General features: G+C 39.8%; 2 protein-coding genes and 1 pseudogene across 2 annotated transcripts; 1 reads left to right on the top strand and 2 right to left on the bottom strand.

Moving 5' to 3' along the window:
* Positions 1-522: 522 nt before the first annotated feature.
* Positions 523-3,978, top strand: LOC143604501 (alpha-isocomene synthase-like). The gene is made up of 5 exons (XM_077080960.1): positions 523-609; positions 1,978-2,257; positions 2,336-2,717; positions 2,816-3,011; positions 3,676-3,978. Exons 1-5 carry the CDS (start codon positions 523-525, stop codon positions 3,976-3,978), a joined length of 1,248 nt encoding a protein of 415 aa, XP_076937075.1.
* Positions 3,979-12,481: 8,503 nt separating this feature from the next.
* On the bottom strand, positions 12,482-13,614 carry LOC143604503 (putative serine/threonine-protein kinase PBL17). Its single transcript, XM_077080961.1, has 4 exons — positions 13,457-13,614; positions 13,230-13,366; positions 12,918-13,041; positions 12,482-12,819 (listed from the first exon to the last, which is right to left on the bottom strand). Exons 1-4 carry the CDS (start codon positions 13,491-13,493, stop codon positions 12,686-12,688), a joined length of 432 nt encoding a protein of 143 aa, XP_076937076.1. The 5' UTR covers positions 13,494-13,614; the 3' UTR covers positions 12,482-12,685.
* Positions 13,615-14,525: 911 nt separating this feature from the next.
* Positions 14,526-18,572, bottom strand: LOC143604502 (LRR receptor-like serine/threonine-protein kinase FEI 2; annotated as a pseudogene).
* Between the last annotated feature and the right edge of the window lie 282 nt (positions 18,573-18,854).

Genomic DNA, 18,854 nt, shown 5'->3' with positions numbered 1-18,854 from the left:
TTTTGTCTTTGATCTCGGCATTGTGTTATTTCGTCATTTTTTTATTTTTCTAATAAATTTTTTTTGGAACGGGAATGATAGCGGAAACATTTTTGTTTTTTAAATTTTTTTGTTTTTTATTTAGATTTTGAGTTATGATTTTTTTTTTTTGAATTTATTTTTTAGGGTTTATTGTGTGGTCACAAATCTTTCTCACACTTTCCATTTTTGTCTCCCTTTGTATTTTAACTTTACCCTAAACTTATTACACCTTCAAACTTATAACCAAAGTCTATAATCTACAACCCAATTTTCCCAAATTATAACCGGTCTATTTAAAATATATAATCTACTGAAGACCCGAATTCTTCGATCCAATTTTTTTTAACGATTTTGGGTGACGGCATGGCATGATGATATCCATTTGTTTCTCAGAATATATGTGATATATAGACTCCATCACCCTCTATATATACCCATTACCACTACTTCAAATACAAGCAATTTAATCTGCACATATCGATCCAAATCTGTCACAAAATAATGCCTGCCACACAACTGGTTGTTAAGCGCCTCACTGCAAATTTTCCTGCCAGCGTTTGGGGAGATCAGTTTCTTGTGTATAACCAGGTATTTGCCTTAACAATTTTTCTTGGTACCACAATTTTCATGCATGAACTTGTTTTTAAACTTATATAATTGATAAAAAAATATTAATTAATGCAAAACAACATTAAATTCTATGGGTACTCTGTACTCACCATTAAACACCGTTTTCTAGTCCTTTTTCTTTTGATTGATCAACGAATAAAGTCCAACTACATGGGGTAAGCAAATGACTAAACAACCTTATATGCCCGAAATCACAGACATAGGTAGCCCAAACCAGTCATGTTCTATTCTAGAGAAAACCCGTCGCCAAAGACCCACTACGATAAAACCTGGTTGGGATTTGATTTCACTTCCCTAGTAATGCTAGTTGAGCTAAAGAAGTCCTACTACTTATTTTTTAACTTCTCTTTTTTGTTTTTAAATTTTTCGATAAGCATACGTTATATATAAATTACATAAGTTAATCAAATACATGTTTAATAATATATCGTTAAGTTAATCGTCATTTAAAAGAAAATTAACTTACCCTTTTTTGACACCCCCACCCACCCTCCAACTTTTATTTATATGACCAATCATAACATAAACCTATCCTTACCTAAATCCTTCTGACCCAACAAGCACCCCAACCATCCACCCATGTTGCCCCCTCTAGTTTGTTAGTTTTGGATTTTTCCTTAAGGTTTGATGAATGACTTTTGGGCCTAATTAGTTTAGGATGAAATGTTCGTTTGACTTTCTTGTTCCCTAATCTGTAAACCCTGACAAGGTTATAAATACCCAATAATTGTAATCGTAATCATGGTATTATCTATACTTTCTAATAAAAGACTACAAGTTTTGTCACTTGTCACTTCTAAATTAAACCTCACCATTTTTAACAAATTTATAATACCAAAATAATAACTACCATTCTTAAAATTTATGCTTCAAAATTTGTTAATTTAATATTTAGTTTCTATTTTTTTTCAAACATTTGATATTCATAATTATCTTTTACTTTAAAATTTTTTTAAAGACTATTGTACAACAACTGTATTAATAGTGTTTAACATGTTTATTGTTTCTTGTATACAGATTATTTATTAAATATTGTATTTTCAAGAACTGCTCGTGTAATACACGGGCCTCAAACTAGTTGAGCAATAAAGAAAACCCTAGTTGTAGACCGTGTGACTGTAGGTCGCCTTGACCGAACCACATAAATCTCATGTTCTTGTTTACTCTTTCGTTGATGCGTGTGTGATTGTTTATTCCGTTGCGTACTTTCTCTAATCAATACCTAACAATTTCCGCAAGTGTGTTTACATTCTATGAATGTAAGTCGTATAGGGTCTCTTCAATTGAATTTAAAAGAAATCTAACAGTGGTTGTTTGTAAATGAAGCAAGAAAATCAAGCAGTTGTTGAAAAAGTAGTTGAAGACCTCCAAGAAGAAATAAGAGATGAAATATTGCGAACTTTGGATATTCCTACAGAGCATACAAATTTGTTAAAACTGCTCGATGCGATCCAACGCCTAGGAATCGAATCCTATTTTGAGGCAGAGGTTAATCAAGTCTTGCAAAACACTTCTATGATGCATATGGTGACAACTGGAATGGTGGTGCTCCTTTTCTTTGGTTTCGAATCATGCGACAACATGGATTATTTGTTTCAAGTGGTTAGTGTGCATTAACTAAGTTCATTCATCATGATTCATGATACAAAAGAAGCTAATGACTGTTTTGTATGAAATTAAACAGATATTCTTAACAGTTACAAGGGCAGAGATGGGACTTTTAAGGAGCCACTAGAAAATGATATTGAGGGTTTGCTTGAGTTGTTTGAGGCAACATATCTAGGGGTTCCTGGGGAAATCATGATAGATGATGCTCTTGCTTTCACAAGAGGTCGGCTTGAACACATTTTAAAAGATCCTTCATTGAAGAACACTACTGTCTCTAAACAAATAGAAGAAGCGCTAAAGCGACCTCTACATAAAAGGTTGCCAAGACTTGAGGCGCTGCGCTACATACCTTTTTACCAACAACAGGCTTCTCATAACGAGTCATTACTAAAACTTGCCATGTTGGGGTTTAATTTACTTCAATCACTCCATAAGATAGAGCTGAGCCAAATTTCCATGTATGCATATATAAAAAAATAAACACGGAATACATGTTTTAAGTTCCTTCACTCTCTAGATATAATTGTTATAGATCTGATATATATCTCATTTTCAGGTGGTGGAAACGCTATGATGTCCCGAATAATCTACCTTACGCAAGAAATAGATTAGTTGAATGCTACTTTTGGTCATTAAGTGTGTTCTTTGAGCCTCAGTATTCTCAATCTAGAATGTTCTTAGCTAAATTTATTTCAGTGGAAACACTTCTTGATGATACTTATGATGCTTATGGTACTTATGAAGAACTTGAGGTCTTCACCGAAGAAATTAAAAGGTATGTTGAACCAACAAGCATCTTGTCATCTACTGAAAACAAATACCATAATCAATGCTATCAAGTTCTAACTAGTATAACTTTCGTAGGTGGTCGGTTACATGCTTGGACAATCTACCAAAATACATGAAACCCCTATATGAAATGCTTCTCGAACTGTATGGAGATATGGAAAAAATCTTGACAAAGATGGGAAAAGCACATCATTTAAACTATAGTAGAAGCAGTAAGTTTCCAAATCACACCAGTTGCACAAGTTTCTTCTTTTTTTCTAAGCAAATGATGATAGCATATATGTTAATTCTGCGAAAGTATTTAACTAAATGAATTTTCTATTGAATTGGTAAATGCTTAAAAACACAATAGCTGAAAATAATAACTATATAAGCCTATATATAAGAATTCAAATATATTCAAAATAATTGACGGGATAGGTTTAGTCTTTAATATGCCCCCACAAAATGTAATATTGGCATCAGGAGATAAGTTCAATTTTGGATAATAGTGTTGATCGTTACTTGATATGTGAGTGGCCCAACCCGTGGTGAACATTTTCAGTACGTGAAAATAATTGCATATTTTTGTAATTTTTGAAAATGCAATATTGTAGTTTCTTACGGCTTTAGGTATGTTGTTTGCAGATGATCGAATACATTGAAAGCTACTTGAAAGAAGCGAAATGGGCAAAAGATGGGTACATACCATCAATGGAGGAGCATCAAGAAGTGACACTTGTTAGTAGCGGATATAAGAACACTTTAATAGCAAGTTTTTGTGCCATGGGTGTTGTAATCACAGATGACACATTCAAATGGGCTCTCACTATGCCTCCTATAGCGAAAGCTTGTTGTGTGCTTTGTAGGGTCATGGATGATATTGTCACTCACAAGTTACATCATGATTGTATCTTCAGCGCTACAAAATTGACTTTTAAGATGGGTTGATGGCCAACATCATTGCAATATTTTTGAAGACGGGTTGATACGGAACAATATTGGTGACGAATTTTAACAAGGGAATATTATCCTAGCCATAGTCGACCCATCAAGGTGGCGTGCTTTAGGCACCCACTTCTATAAGGTCCCTAAATTCTAAAAATAAGAAATTATACGAGGGTAATATACTATGGTTTTGAAATAGTTTAATGTAAAGATTTGTGGTTTATAGTTATAATACGCATATCAACTATCAAGGTGACATAGGTGTCACAGGATCGTAAATATAATTTTGTTAAGCGTTAAGCGAGTAATTCAGATTCTATTGCAACACAACCTAATTAACATCCATATTCACTAATGTTAAAACTTATGCTAATTCAGGAGGAGCAAGGAAGAACCCATGCTGCATCTGGAATTGAATGCTACATGAACGAATATGGTGTAACCGAACAACATGTCTATGATTTGTTCAATAAAAAAGTTGAAGAAGCTTGGAAAGAAATGAATCAAGAGTCCCTGAAGTGTAAAGTATTGAGATGCCTGTAATTATGAGGGTCTTTAATTTAGCGCGTGCTACGGATGTCCTCTATAAGACTAAGGATCATTTCACACATTGAAGAGGTAGGTCCCAGCAGAGCCCAGTTGGACCCGCAAGACTCACCTTGAAGAGGGACGTCTGCGCAGAAACCAACTGGATCCGCAGGACCAACCATGCTCAGAGACGTTACGTCCTTACGCGCAGTACGCAAGCTGGTCCCGCAGGAAATGCCTCCCGATGGTGAAGGACTCCGCCTGTCCCCGCAGCCTCGGATACAAGCCATCAGGGAAGGCAGGCCACCCGCGCAGCAAGGCTACACGCACAAGGCACTTAGCTCTCAATCACTCAGTGTCACCTGAAGGAATGAGCGAAGCCGGGAACAATCCCGCACAAGGGCGGGAGGGGGAATACTCCCGCCCAAATAAGCCAGTCCGTACGATACGGGAAGATCTTCTGTACTGTACCTGACGAGGTATGGGAAAAAGATCTGACTAAAGATACGACAGCTTATTGACAACAGTATGGTGAGCAGCATGCTCCTGTACTGTGTCACTATTAGCCGCTGCCTACTCACCAACTCCTGTCATACCACGTGCGTAGCCGGCAGTTGGTGGAAAAGGAATGGTATACAGCAGGCCTGGTCATTATCAGCCGCTGCCTACCCACCAACTACCAGCAGGGCACGTGCGTAGGATACTGTTGGTGGAACAGGAACACTGTTGCAGCCGGCCATACCTCCTTGGAAACCTACTTTCGGCTATAAATACCACAAATGGTATGACCATCTCATCTTATCATATTATCATCTTATATCATCATATTATACCTGATATCTGCTCTAGCAATCTCTTAATATACATTTATATTTAAAGAGCAATCTAGTCTGATTCTCACGCCGGAGGGTGGTCACAAGGAGGAACCCCCCCCCCCCCTTCTCAGTGACAAGCTCACGGTGTTTGTTTTGCAGGTTATCAGAAGAACCATCTTCTCAGGGTCTCACCCCTCGTGGGAAACATCTATCTAACCCCCAGGTTACCAGTAATCTGCCCGGGGTCCGGTTAGTGTTTCTTCATTGGCGCCATCCGTGCATAAAGCTAGAACTACATTTTTCTCCAGTTTTTCAAACTTCTATAAAGATGGTTAGAGAAATTCCGGTAACCACAACCCCAGCTACTGGGGGAAATACCGGCAACACAGTTTTTACAAACACTTCCCCGGTTATCCAAGCCGGGGCAAGTGAAGTAAATTTTACGAACACTACCCCAGTTACTCAAGCTGGGGCAAGTGCAGTAAATGATCGCCTACTGGGATCCACCGATACCCAGTTTGAGAAACGAAGACTCCCCCGCCAAACTCTCGATGAAGTTAAGGCATGGGCGGAGGCACAACAAAAGGAATTCCAGGCTGAGTTGGACGAACGCTTGCGTTCCGTACAACAGGCCGACGAATTCGAATACTTGGAGGATGACTCGGAGGAATCCGACTCCGACGCGAACCCTCGCCATAGGGCAAAAGGGAAACGTAAGGAAACGGAATCCCAACCGAAAAGGCATTTTGGACAAGCCTTTAAACCAAAAAGCACAGGTGGAAGTCCACGAGACTTCTCCAAAACATTCAGACCAAACGTTGCAAATGCGGGAACGTCCAAATTTGCAAGGGACATTGCGGAAGCAATCGCCCCAAAAAGTGCCAAACAAATGTCAAGCATAGGCACATATGATGGTATATCTGACCCCGATGATCATTTGAACAGATTCATAGCGGGGGCAACCGTCAGTAGTTGGACGGAACCTACGTGGTGTTACATGTTCCAAATGACGCTCGTGGGGGCTGCTAGAGCATGGTTCGACCGTCTACCGGTCAACCACATCTACGACTGGGCTGACTTCCAACAGAAGTTTAGCCAACACTTCAGTCAGCAACGGAAGTATACCGAGGAGCAATGGACAATCCTCAAATGCATACGAGAAGAAGATGAATCTCTGCCAAACTTCATCACTCGCTTCAACTCAAAGAAGCTAAGTTTGGGCAATATTAGCGAAGATCTTGTTCGCGCTGCCTTCATCCAGGGCGCGCATGACCAAGAGCTCATCCGCACCCTAACGGGTAAAGATGGCATGCCGTCCACATGGGATGCCATCATGACAGCAGCAAAACGCTATGCGGAAACGGAGAAGCAACTGGGTAGAGATCTCCCACAGAGCACAAACCTCTACACTCAGAAGATGAGAGAAGACAACGTCCTCACCGCCCGACTAAATAAAAAGCGGAAGCTAGGCATTTGGCAGTCAAGGGTAAACTTTGACACCTCATCCGGCTTGCAACATCGATTGGGCGGAAGGGATAATGTACATCCGCACCGGAACTCCAGATGGACGCCACTCACCAAAAGCGTCACTGACATATTCGCTACTGAAGAGCTCCCGTGGCCAAAGCCTCCAATAATCCGACATCGTCATGATGCTGATCGGAGCAAATACTGTGACTTTCACAAGACAAAAGGCCACAACACTGAAGAATGCATAGACGTAAAAGACATGGTCGAAGCATTTGTCAGAGATGGGACGCTCGCGCACCTCGTGGCGCAATAAAGGCTGAGCAGGCGGGTGCGTGTAGAACCTCAGCTGGGGAAAACACGAATAAAAGTTCCAGCTTCAATGTCGAGACTACATGCTGCGTAAAGAACGAGATCCCGAACCAGGTGCGTATCGGCTCGATGGCACTCCCATCCCAACATGGAAGGGAGCTCATTTACACAATTTGCATGTAAATCAATTCCAATTTGTAAAGAAAAGGCCAAGAGCCACTTCTAATGAAAATGATTCTCTTTAAAACATCGAAGCTGATGATTTTACTTTTCTGAACACTAATATGCCGGCTTTCACCGCATAATTACGTGAAGTCGTTGCGTGGGAAGGCGGTCCTACCCGCACAAACCCAATAACAGGACAAAACCTTCAAGCAGGTCAGTTGAAGGGGAAGAGTTCAATTATCCCATTAAATGAAAGTGCCGGTCTATCCGCATGAATCATGAAAGGAAACTGAACACTAACCTATCGACACCCGCGCGTCGAACGGTTCAAAACAAAATTCTTAAAAGGATGAGGAAAACCTACACGCAGGTCAGATAAGGGTAAAGTTTTGCCATCCTACTAAGTGCAAGTGACGGTTCTACCCGCACAATCACGAAAGAGGAAGCAAAACTTCACACCTATTATCAACCACGTTCAAAGGTTAACTTATCCTCAAAGGATGAGGAAAACCTACACGCAGGTCAGATAAGGGTAAAGTTTTGCCATCCTACTAAGTGCAAGTGACGGTTCTACCCGCACAATCACGAAAGAGGAAGCAAAACTTCACACCTATTATCAACCACGTTCAAAGGTTAACTTATCCTCAAAGGATGAGGAAAACCTACACGCAGGTCAGATAAGGGTAAAGTTTTGCCATCCTACTAAGTGCAAGTGACGGTTCTACCCGCACAATCACGAAAGAGGAAGCAAAACTTCACACCTATTATCAACCACGTTCAAAGGTTAACTTATCCTCAAAAGATGAGGAAAACCTACACGCAGGTCAGATGAAAGTTAATGTTTAGCCATCCTATTAAGTGCAAGTGACGGTTCTACCCGCACAATCACGAAAGAGGAAGCAATACTTTAACCCATTATCAACCACGTTCAACAGGTTAACTTATTCTAAACACTTGGAAAATTGCTAATTTAAACTAAGTATGCAAGTCATAAGTTTATAAAGCAAGGAACCCAGAGAAGGAAATAACAATCTTATACGCAAAAAGATTTGTATTTCACAAAGATATATTACAATGGCTGGGTAACTACCCGCCTACAAAACAAAATCTAGTCTATCCTAGCAGCGGGAAGGGATCTTCAGAATCAAGCTTCAGGACCACTTCCACTTGGACCCGCCCCATCAGAAGAGCGTGGCGGTTCAAGGAAAGCCTTGAGGATAGCAAGTCCATCATCAGCAGCAGCGATTTCCTTCACCTTCTCCACCACCGGATGCGGGAAGGCGGCATATTGGTTCACCGCTTGGTCATATGCAGCTTCGGTGTCCACATCGAACAAAGGGAAGTTGGAAGGCGGGACGCCTTTCTCAACGAACCCTAGACCAAGCAGGAAGCCGGCCTTTTCCCCATCCTCATGAGAAGCGTTGAGGGCTGCGCTCATGGCATCATCATAAGTAGTCTCTGAGAAGACCCGATGCACAACCTACAAAGAAAATACAAGTGTCAAACACCCTTTCTATGTACAAAGGAAAGCGTGAAGACGTAAAGATAAACATACCTGAGACGCCTCCTTCCATACCCGGCTCATCCCCAGCATCACCATCCCGGACTCCGCAAACCGGTAAACCGGAGATTGGACCCGGGATATCTTCGCAAACCATTCCGCCTCCTGGTAGTTGGTGGCGTGGTGGCTCGGAATTGCTTGGCCATTTTTAAACTTCATGGCAATGGGGACGGCTGCGGGCAGAAATGTAGAAGAACTCCCGCTTCCACGATCGGAGACTGCGCTCGGTCGCGCAAATCTTCAAACCCTTGATCCGGGTTGTCAGGGTGTACCACCCCTGAATGCACCTCCAAGTATAGAAGGTCATCAGGCGGTCCACATAGGGCTCAATGCCCAAAATCCGGCACACCCACTCGAAGTGGCGAATCTTGGCGATCGCCATGGGGTGCAACTCGGTCAAATGCACACCGTGCCTCTCCAGGACACGGTACACAAACTTTGTCAATGGGAACCTAAGGTTCCCATAAACAAAGAATGCAGCATATACCCCGATCTTGCCACTGGGGGCATCGTACACGGTCTGATGGGGTTCAGGAAACTCAGGCTCGAGAGATCGAGCATGAACTTCCTAACAACATACCTGTACTGATCGCCGGGCAGAGCACACTGGCACTCGCCAGCAGTACTCTTATCATCGACTACAGCTTCAGTATCATGTGAAGACATATTGCAGAGGAAGAAGAAACGATTTCGGAGGAATGCTCAACTGAATAAGAGAGTATTCACCAGAAATCGCCTTAGAGATGAAAGAGAAGAAGTGAAGATGTGAATTACAAATGACCCTCTTCCCCTTTATATAGTGATCGCAATTAATGCGGTGAATTTAATGCGAAGGAGAGAGAAATTGAAGGTGCAATGAAACCGTGACATGTGGCACCGAGCAAGCTGGCAACAGCTGTTGACAGGACGCGTACCATTAATTTCGCGGCCACGCGCCGAAAAATCGCGCCCACGCGCCTAAAAAAGCGTCTGGAATGACCATGTACTGTCACGTCACCATAACTTCCTGCACGATCTGACACAGTCAGAAGAAACCGTCGCACGACGTTTCAGAGTTTTGGACTGTTCTTATCTTTCCACCAACTCTTCGAATTTCAAAATTCAAAATTCAAAATCAAAAAGTAGGCGGGAAAATACCCCTTACCTTGGCAAACAAGTAACCGTAAGACGGATGCGGGTACAGTGTTAAGGCAAAACCCTTCACATACCTAGCACCCGCAGGAATTGAAGCCAAGAAAACCTTGGCGAACAAGTAACCGTAAGACGGATGCGGGTACAGTGTTAAGGCAAAAGCCTTCACATACCTAGCACCCGCAGGGAATTGAAGCCAAGTACCTCGGCAACCAAGTAACTATAAGACGGGTGCGGGTACAGTGTTAAGGCAAAACCCTTCACATACCTAGCACCCGCAGGGAATTGACGCCAGGAATACCTTGGAAGTAAAGTAACCGTAAGACGAGCGCAGGTACAGTGTTAAGGCAAAACCCTTCACATACCTAGCGCTCCGCTGGGAATTGAAACCAAGAAGGATCTTCTGGGCAATGCTTGCGGAAACGGAAATAACATCCCCGCATAGCGGGGAACGTCGAGAACTACGTTGTTTGAAGCTCCAGGATGGAATTGGTGGTCTTAACATAATTGATCACTATGTTCAAAACTACCAAAACCTCATGGAGAATCCACATAAGTGGGACTCAACGCTCCTGACTTGCGAGGAGGTTACAGCCTACCCGCATCATACCCAAAGACCAAGCAGGAAACTCGGGCATTTCTGCAAGTGACAAGGACTTCCGCGGGAGGAATCCCCATGGAAAACCTTAAAAAAAACCCTTTTCAAACCCTCTGCTTAAGTCCAAAAGTTCACCTCAATTTATTAAACACTCATGAGAAGAACATTGGACTGGGAGGACTTGAAGAGGTAGGTCCCAGCAGAGCCCAGTGGACCCGCAAGACTCACCTTGAAGAGGGACGTCTGCGCAGAAACCAACTGGATCCGCAGGACCAACCATGCTCAGAGACGTTACGTCCTTACGCGCAGTACGCAAGCTGGTCCCGCAGGAAATGCCTCCCGATGGTGAAGGACTCCGCCTGTCCCCGCAGCCTCGGATACAAGCCATCAGGGAAGGCAGGCCACCCGCGCAGCAAGGCTACACGCACAAGGCACTTAGCTCTCAATCACTCAGTGTCACCTGAAGGAATGAGCGAAGCCGGGAACAATCCCGCACAAGGGCGGGAGGGGGAATACTCCCGCCCAAATAAGCCAGTCGTACGATACGGGAAGATCTTCTGTACTGTACCTGACGAGGTATGGGAAAAAGATCTGACTAAAGATACGACAGCTTATTGACAACAGTATGGTGAGCAGCATGCTCCTGTACTGTGTCACTATTAGCCGCTGCCTACTCACCAACTCCTGTCATACCACGTGCGTAGCCGGCAGTTGGTGGAAAAGGAATGGTATACAGCAGGCCTGGTCATTATCAGCCGCTGCCTACCCACCAACTACCAGCAGGGCACGTGCGTAGGATACTGTTGGTGGAACAGGAACACTGTTGCAGCCGGCCATACCTCCTTGGAAACCTACTTTCGGCTATAAATACCACAAATGGTATGACCATCTCATCTTATCATATTATCATCTTATATCATCATATTATACCTGATATCTGCTCTAGCAATCTCTTAATATACATTTATATTTAAAGAGCAATCTAGTCTGATTCTCACGCCGGAGGGTGGTCACAAGGAGGAACCCCCCCCCCCCTTCTCAGTGACAAGCTCACGGTGTTTGTTTTGCAGGTTATCAGAAGAACCATCTTCTCAGGGTCTCACCCCTCGTGAGAAACATCTATCTAACCCCCAGGTTACCAGTAATCTGCCCGGGGTCCGGTTAGTGTTTCTTCACACATGTTGATGAAGAACTCATTAGTCATATCAAGTCTCTTGTCGTTGATGCTATCATTATGTAAGTTCATGTTCATAATCCGCCATCGCGCGTGGGCACATGTTCCGTATATTTGGAAGATGTTCAATGTCTTATAAGATGGTTTGACTCCAGCAGCTAAAGATAACAACTCAAGTTCTTTGAGTAAAGAAGATTGATCAGGTTGGAATAATATTTATATGTACGTGTGCTTCTGTTTTTAACTTTTTGTCTAAATTTCAAGATTTGAGTAAATACAGGTTGATTTTTAACCAAAAAGAAGATTACTTTATGAAACAAACATAAGCCAAATAAAGATATATCAGGTCTAAGGAGGAGCATGAACGATTCATGAACCGTGCTCACTTTTTCCAACTTTTATGTTCAAAGTTTCGAAACCAAAACTTCTAAGATCTTTAAAACGTGTTTAAGCGATCTTTAATACACACGCGTATCATCAACTAAATTCAGTCTTAAAGTTAATGAGCCAGGGTGCGCACTATAAAGACCAAATGAGGACTTAAGAGTTCCATGCCTAAAGTATACAATCTGTGATGCATCTGATCAATATTTCATTTCAATATTTAAAATATTTTAAAAAAATATTGTTACAACCATTTACATTACATCCCAGTTATTTACAATCCGTGAAAAAGCTTCGCTTCCTAGCTAAGAAAATAAAACAACTAAGGAGACGTCGTCCGCAAAACATCTTCACTAACCACATCAACAAATGCACATTTCTCATTGTTCATCTCAAGCCTCGCGTAGTTGGTCTACAGAGATTCAAGTACTTGAACAATATGACTCACAGTGGGCCTACCTTTCGGGTTTGGCTAATACATTTGTGAGCCAAATTGGCCACTTTTATCGCATCCTTGGGTAAATATTGGCCATCCATTCTCGGATCCAGAATTTTCAAGCATTTCTTTTCGTTGGTCAGGATCGGTCTAGCCAATCAACGAGGTTGTGCTCGTGGCTCGGCTTGCTCTTGTCCATGGCTTTCCTCCCAATCAACATTTCAAGAAGTACCACTCCGAATCCGTATATATCACTTCTAGCTGTAAAATGCCCTAGCAGTTCATAGATATAAAATTATAAAACTAATAATGCGCGTTGTAGAGTGCCAAAAGAGTACCATAAAACAAGTTTATTCTATCGCATGACTAACCGGTCATGACATACTCTGGAGCTGCATATCCGTAAGTTCCCATAACTCGCGTTGACACGTGAGTTTGATCTCCCATTGGCCCATCCTTTGCAAGCCCAAAATCTGACAATTTTGCATTAAAGTCCTGCAAATTTAGTTTTTCCATAAGGATATAAAAAAAATGAAAACATCGTAAGATGTTTTGTATATTGATAAACTATATATAGAGATACAATAGGATAATCACAAAGAGAGCCTAATCAGATCATAACTACGGTAACGATGTTAAAATAAGCCTAAAGTTGACCTGTTGTATGAATTTATCAGACCAACCACATCTAGTAGAATATTTGACGTTTTGAAGTCGCGATAGATAACGGGCCTTTCTGCATCATGTAGAAAAGCAAGTCCCTTTGCAGCATGCAAAGCTATCTTCATTCTTCTTGACCAAGTCAACGTTTCAGATATTCCTTTTTACATGGACAAGAAATGTTAGTAATGTCACAAGATCTTCAAACATCCTTAAAACAATCGAATTTCTAGAAATGTCGGGTACTCACGGCGAAAAAGATGCTTTTCTAGGCTGCCTGATGCCATGTATTCATACACCAAAAGACGGTGATCTTCCTCACAACAATAACCGATAAGCTTCACCAGATTAAGGTGTTGCAGTTGTCCTAAATAATTGACTTCAGCCTGAATAATAATTAAGAAACAGAGGCACTCACAAAAGCAAGTTGAAACAATTGCTTGTGAGATTATGACATTGGTTATTCTGTTACATAACAGCCTCATGCGTCCTAGTTAAAACAAACGCACAAACAACTCCCACATTTCTCTACTAAAAATTGGTTTTGTACTGAACGTCATGTCGTCACTCTTAAGTTGCAATGAAGTAGCAGTGGACATGGAAAAATTGGTTGGGCCATAAATGAGCCAAGCCAAGCCTAGGTGAACTTCAGCTCGGCTCGTTTAGAACCAAGTCGAGCAGGATCGCTAATCTTAACAACTGAAAGACCTCGAGATTGGCACGACATAAGCTCGAGCCAGCTCGTTATTTTAAAACTTTTTAAATTTGATACTTTTTACACACATTGATATATATATAAAAACTAAAAACAATACTTTTGGAACCTGCACATAGTGCAGAATTTATAAACTGCCTAGATAATAAGCGAGCGAGCCATGAGTCGAGCTAACCTTGGCTCGGGATTGGCTCATTTACAGACCGTGCTAACTGGCTCGGCTCATTTACAGACGAGCGTTTTCAAACTTATTTCAAGCAAGCCATTACTAAACTTAAAAGGCTAACCGAGTTAGTTATTAAGGATAAAAAGTCAAACAAAATAAGTAAGTAAAGGATGGATAGAGTGATTTTTAAGCACTAATGTTGTAACATGAAATTTGAGACTAACAAAAAACATGTTTCATGTAGTTTTGTCTATTATCAATTTCATGTTGCTATTATTCATAAACAAATTATGTATTGATGCCATCTGAAAATGATGCAACCATTTTTATAATATAAGCTTCGGGACATCTTAACCAATTGAATATGGGGTTTCATATTGAATCTATTAAGAACAATGAATAAGCACCAGCTCAACTTTAGCCACACATTTATTTAAAAAAAGCTCTTAGAACTCATAACATAACTTAAAAAATAATAACCCCACAAAGAAGCTGATGTTACAAAACTCATTTCACATTCATTTCTGGTTGCGGATGAACGAACAAAATCTTTAGTTCCCAAAACATTAATATACAAACAATCTCCAGCCACAGGGAAGTTACTTAATTTAGAAAGTGTCAAGAAAATCAACGGATTGATTATGATCAAGCATAATCTGAATGTGAGTCATAGAAGTCACTCGGGCAAGGTGACATCACCTCTTGTTCTATAAACTGCAAAACCTCTTGCATTGATGGTCTGTCATTCGGGTTCGCCTCAGTGCACCTCCCTGCAATCTCCAGAACCGCTTCTACAGTCGTTGCGTCTGCATCGGTGCACCTATTGTCCACCACATCTTCCAAACGATTCTCCTTTCGCAGGGTGTTCAACTGTTTAATTAAATTCAGAATCAAATTATTTATTGCATTTTCAAATATTCAACCTTTATATGAAAAAGGTTAGAAATACATACCCAACCAACAACATTTAGGCCCCGTTTCACAAAAGTCGGATCAGTTGGTCGTTTTCCCGTTATAAGCTCCAATAACAAAACCCCAAAGCTATAAACATCTGATTTCATAGTGGCTCGTCCGCTTTGCAGATACTCTGTTTAACATAAAATGAAAATATTTATGATTTGGTCAAGATAGCGGAAAGTGAAAAAAGAGACAAACCTGGTGCAAGATAGGCGAAAGTGCCAGCCACGACAGTGGTTACGTGAGCTTCCTCATCTACCAAAAGCTTAGCAAGACCAAAATCAGAAACCCGAGGCTCGAGATTATCATCTAGAAGAATATTGCTCGATTTTATATTCTGGTGAAGTATTTTCGGACTACAATCATGGTGCAGATAAGCCAATCCACGAGCTGAATCGTAAGCTACTTTCAAACGAGCAGTCCAACTCAACGTTTGATCTCCGTCCTGGCATTCTAAAATCACAAATTTATAAAAACATTTAAACACTAAACACATATAAAGTAGACGGTCTGGGTCGGTCCTGGCTCAAACCGAACCAAAAACCGATTTTTGGAAACCGTTCGGTTTAAGATTTTTTGTTTTCAATTTACCATTTGGACTTTAAAACTTTGGGTGGCAAAAAAAAAACCAAAATAATGAATATGGGTCTAAATCTTTTTGTAGATTAATAATTAATTTATTATTATACATTTGGACCTAAAATATTTGGTTTACACTATTTACTAAACTCTTACAAATTACTTGGCATTCATAATTAAAAACAAATATCCATAAATCGGTTTGGTTTTTTCATTTTAGTTACATGCAAAACCGAACCAAAAATTCGCTTTTCACGAAAATATAAAAACGAAACTATCGGTTTTATTTTGGTTCGGTTTTTCAGTTTCATAGACACCCTAAGTCAAAGTATGAAGCTTACCATGTAAGAAATTTTCAAGACTACCATTGGCCACATAGTCATAGATAAGAAGCTTTGAATCAGGAAACCGACAATACCCTCGAAGATTAACAAGATTAATATGTTTAACACTGCCCAATATTTCCAATTCCCGTTCAAAATGCTAGATCTTGACTTTCTCGTCTTCGGTCAACTCTTTTAACAGCAAACGTGGCACAATCATTCATGGCCATTCGGTACACAGTCCCCAAACCCACCCGAACCAACCATATGTTCATCATTAAGAGACTCGAGCTTCTCGATAATCTCACTCGAAGGGTAAGGAAGGTCACCGTGGAATGTTATAAGTTGTGTACCTATAAAGTCATAAAATCAGTTAAGAAATTAATAAACTTTACTAAAACACTTAAAAATGTGAGCTTTTTTTTCTCTTTCCTTACTCGTTTCTTGATGAAATTGTTTCTTGACAACCACGTATCGTTTTGCAGCCCGTGATTTCTTTGTAAGCAACCAAACCAACAACGATACAAAGGACACAAGTGCTACACACAACGCGACCACAACACCGATAAATACTCCTTTTACTGAATGAGACGAACTTTTAGGCACTGTAACAGTTAAAATACATCATAAACGGTTAAGACTGATTCTGCCCACAAGTAATTTTTGTATTTTTAATGAACAAAAAGTCGTTTTTCATATTAACAACTTGCCTGCTGCTTCATCACTTTCTGCATGCGGTAAGACAGCAGGAAATCCCAATGACGTTTTGCACGGTTTGTGTATTTGCTGGCCACAAAGTTCTAAATTACCAATAAACCTACGTGTAGTGACCCGTATTTCAAATTAGTATTTTTGGAAAAGGTGAATAAGCTATGAATAATTCAAGAAAATCAAATGCAAGAATACAAAATAAGTAAATAACATGCTTGATGACAACTTAAGACTAAATGCATCTACGTAGTATTTTAAAGTTATATAAAGTTGGTAACTTACGAGTTGTTTCCAAACTTTGTTAGTGCTCCAAAATTTGGAATTTCACCCGAAAAAAAAATTTGCAGATAAGTTCCTGAAAGTAAATGTGATTATCAATTTATTTTTCAAATTTAAAGCAACATGATTATCAAACTAACTAAGTAACTTACAAGGATTGAAGACGAATGAGATGACCAAGAGATGAAGGTATTGCTCCCCTCAAAGTATTGCTTGACAAATCCCTGAATAATGAGAGAAATAATGGATACAAATTAAACAAGAACCAAGTTTTAATTAACATTCTTCAGTTTAAGTCATGGGTAAAAGTATAACATATATGATATAGCATAAAACACATTATTTGACTTCTGCTAAATCACTTGTCACTGCATATGGACAAAACCCTAGTAGGTGAACCACATTTATACATAAATGAATTTTCCACTTATATAATTCTTAAATTTCGGTCAGCAATATGTTACTTCGATTATGAAAAGAATGCACAATCTAAAAAAAATGAAACTAACTTACAGTATACTAAGAAGAGAAAGGTTTCCCATATTTGAAGGTATGCCACCTTGAAGAAAATTAGCCCTCAAGTACCTACACAAGATCCAGCACATTGCATATCAGTAAAATGTACAATATTTAATATTGCACATTGCTAAACAAAGAAGATACCAAATTCACAGTTTGACTTACACAGCTCTGAGTTCAACACATTTACTTATATCATTAGGTATGATACCGTGTAATCTATTTTGGTGAAGTGCCCTGATAATAAACAAGAACACCATATTATAGAAAACAAAGTACAACCACAAAATTTGCACATATTACAACTAATAAAGATGCAAAAATAGTTAAAATACACTTACAGTCTCTGTAATCTACTGAGTTTACCAATGCTTGGAGATATAAACCCTTCAAGCTCCATGTATGGCAAGTTTCTGTAAAATCCCCAAATTTAATCAAAGGTTACAACTTTTAGCAAAAACAAATTTTCTTGAAATTAGGGTTTTTGTTCCTTTTTAACATTTCTTGAAATATGCAGTAAAAAGGTTAAAAACTTGAAACAAGAAGTCATAGATTTACATTGCTAAAACTCTTTGGTCACTTGGGTAGCAAGTGATACCAGTCCATTGACATGGGGTTTCAACATTATCCACCCAATTGCTCAAAACATTCTTGGTGTCATTCAAACTTTGTTTCAGCTCCAGCAAAGTTAACCCTAAAAGAAACAATAAAGATTCAAGATTATTAATACAAAAAAAGTGTCAAAAAAACAATCTTTTTGTTTGGAATAGGAACAAGAATGTTACCATCTTGAGTGAGAGCAAAAGAACAAGTGCTGAAAAGGGTTGTTGAAATGTAAGCAGCTGATAAAACCCAAAGCAAGATTAGATTCATGGCACTGGTTTGTTGTTGAGACATGAGTCAAAGAGGTTCAAATGTGTGTCATAAAGAGGATTCAAAATTTTAAAGCCCCAATGAAGTAATGTGTTTAGAGTAGTGGGTACACTGCTTTTAAAACAAAGAGGTTGGTGGGGTTAAAGTTCAAACTGGATTTGACAAAACCAGCTCAATCAACTGTTTTTTAATTAGCCACGGACATAAGTTCAGATTTTGGTCTACAAGTTTAATTTATTTTATTATTTTTTGAACAAGAAGAGCTCGAATATTTCAGACCAAATTCAAATAATTAGTATACTATTTCTATTCATTTATTTAGATTTTAATCTTACGTTTTTTGGAATTGCTATTAATAAAAATGGAAGAGTAAAAGTTTTATTAGTTAATTAGGATATGAATTATTATTGACTAAATTATCATTTGTTTTGATATACGGAAGTCATTCTCGGTTGACAACTAGAAAGGGGCCTTTGGCAAGGAGACCCCTTTATCTAATTTCCTCTTTATTATTGTTTTGGAGGGG

Source organism: Bidens hawaiensis, unplaced genomic scaffold (assembly GCF_021521415.1).
Source record: "Bidens hawaiensis isolate Kalapana, Puna unplaced genomic scaffold, B.hawaiensis_p1.1 tig00065377_1, whole genome shotgun sequence".
NCBI lineage: Eukaryota > Viridiplantae > Streptophyta > Magnoliopsida > Asterales > Asteraceae > Bidens > Bidens hawaiensis.
The sequence above is the reverse complement of the archived record's forward strand: the minus strand, read 5'-3'. Positions and strand labels throughout refer to the sequence as shown.

What these genes read in the sequence shown, in the direction of transcription:
- LOC143604501 (XM_077080960.1), top strand. Translation starts at nt 523, where the DNA reads ATGCCTGCCACACAACTGGTTGTTAAGCGCCTCACTGCAAATTTTCCT. An exon ending in AGTTTCTTGTGTATAACCAG is followed by an intron (nt 610 to 1,977) that starts GTATTTGCCTTA and finishes TTGTAAATGAAG; the next exon opens with CAAGAAAATCAAGCAGTTGT. An exon ending in TTATTTGTTTCAAGTGGTTA is followed by an intron (nt 2,258 to 2,335) that starts GTGTGCATTAAC and finishes GAAATTAAACAG; the next exon opens with ATATTCTTAACAGTTACAAG.
- LOC143604503 (XM_077080961.1), bottom strand. Translation starts at nt 13,493, where the DNA reads ATGGCATCAGGCAGCCTAGAAAAGCATCTTTTTCGCC. An exon ending in AGAAAAGCATCTTTTTCGCC is followed by an intron (nt 13,367 to 13,456) that starts GTGAGTACCCGA and finishes CCATGTAAAAAG; the next exon opens with GAATATCTGAAACGTTGACT. An exon ending in TCCAGAGTATGTCATGACCG is followed by an intron (nt 12,820 to 12,917) that starts GTTAGTCATGCG and finishes ATGAACTGCTAG; the next exon opens with GGCATTTTACAGCTAGAAGT.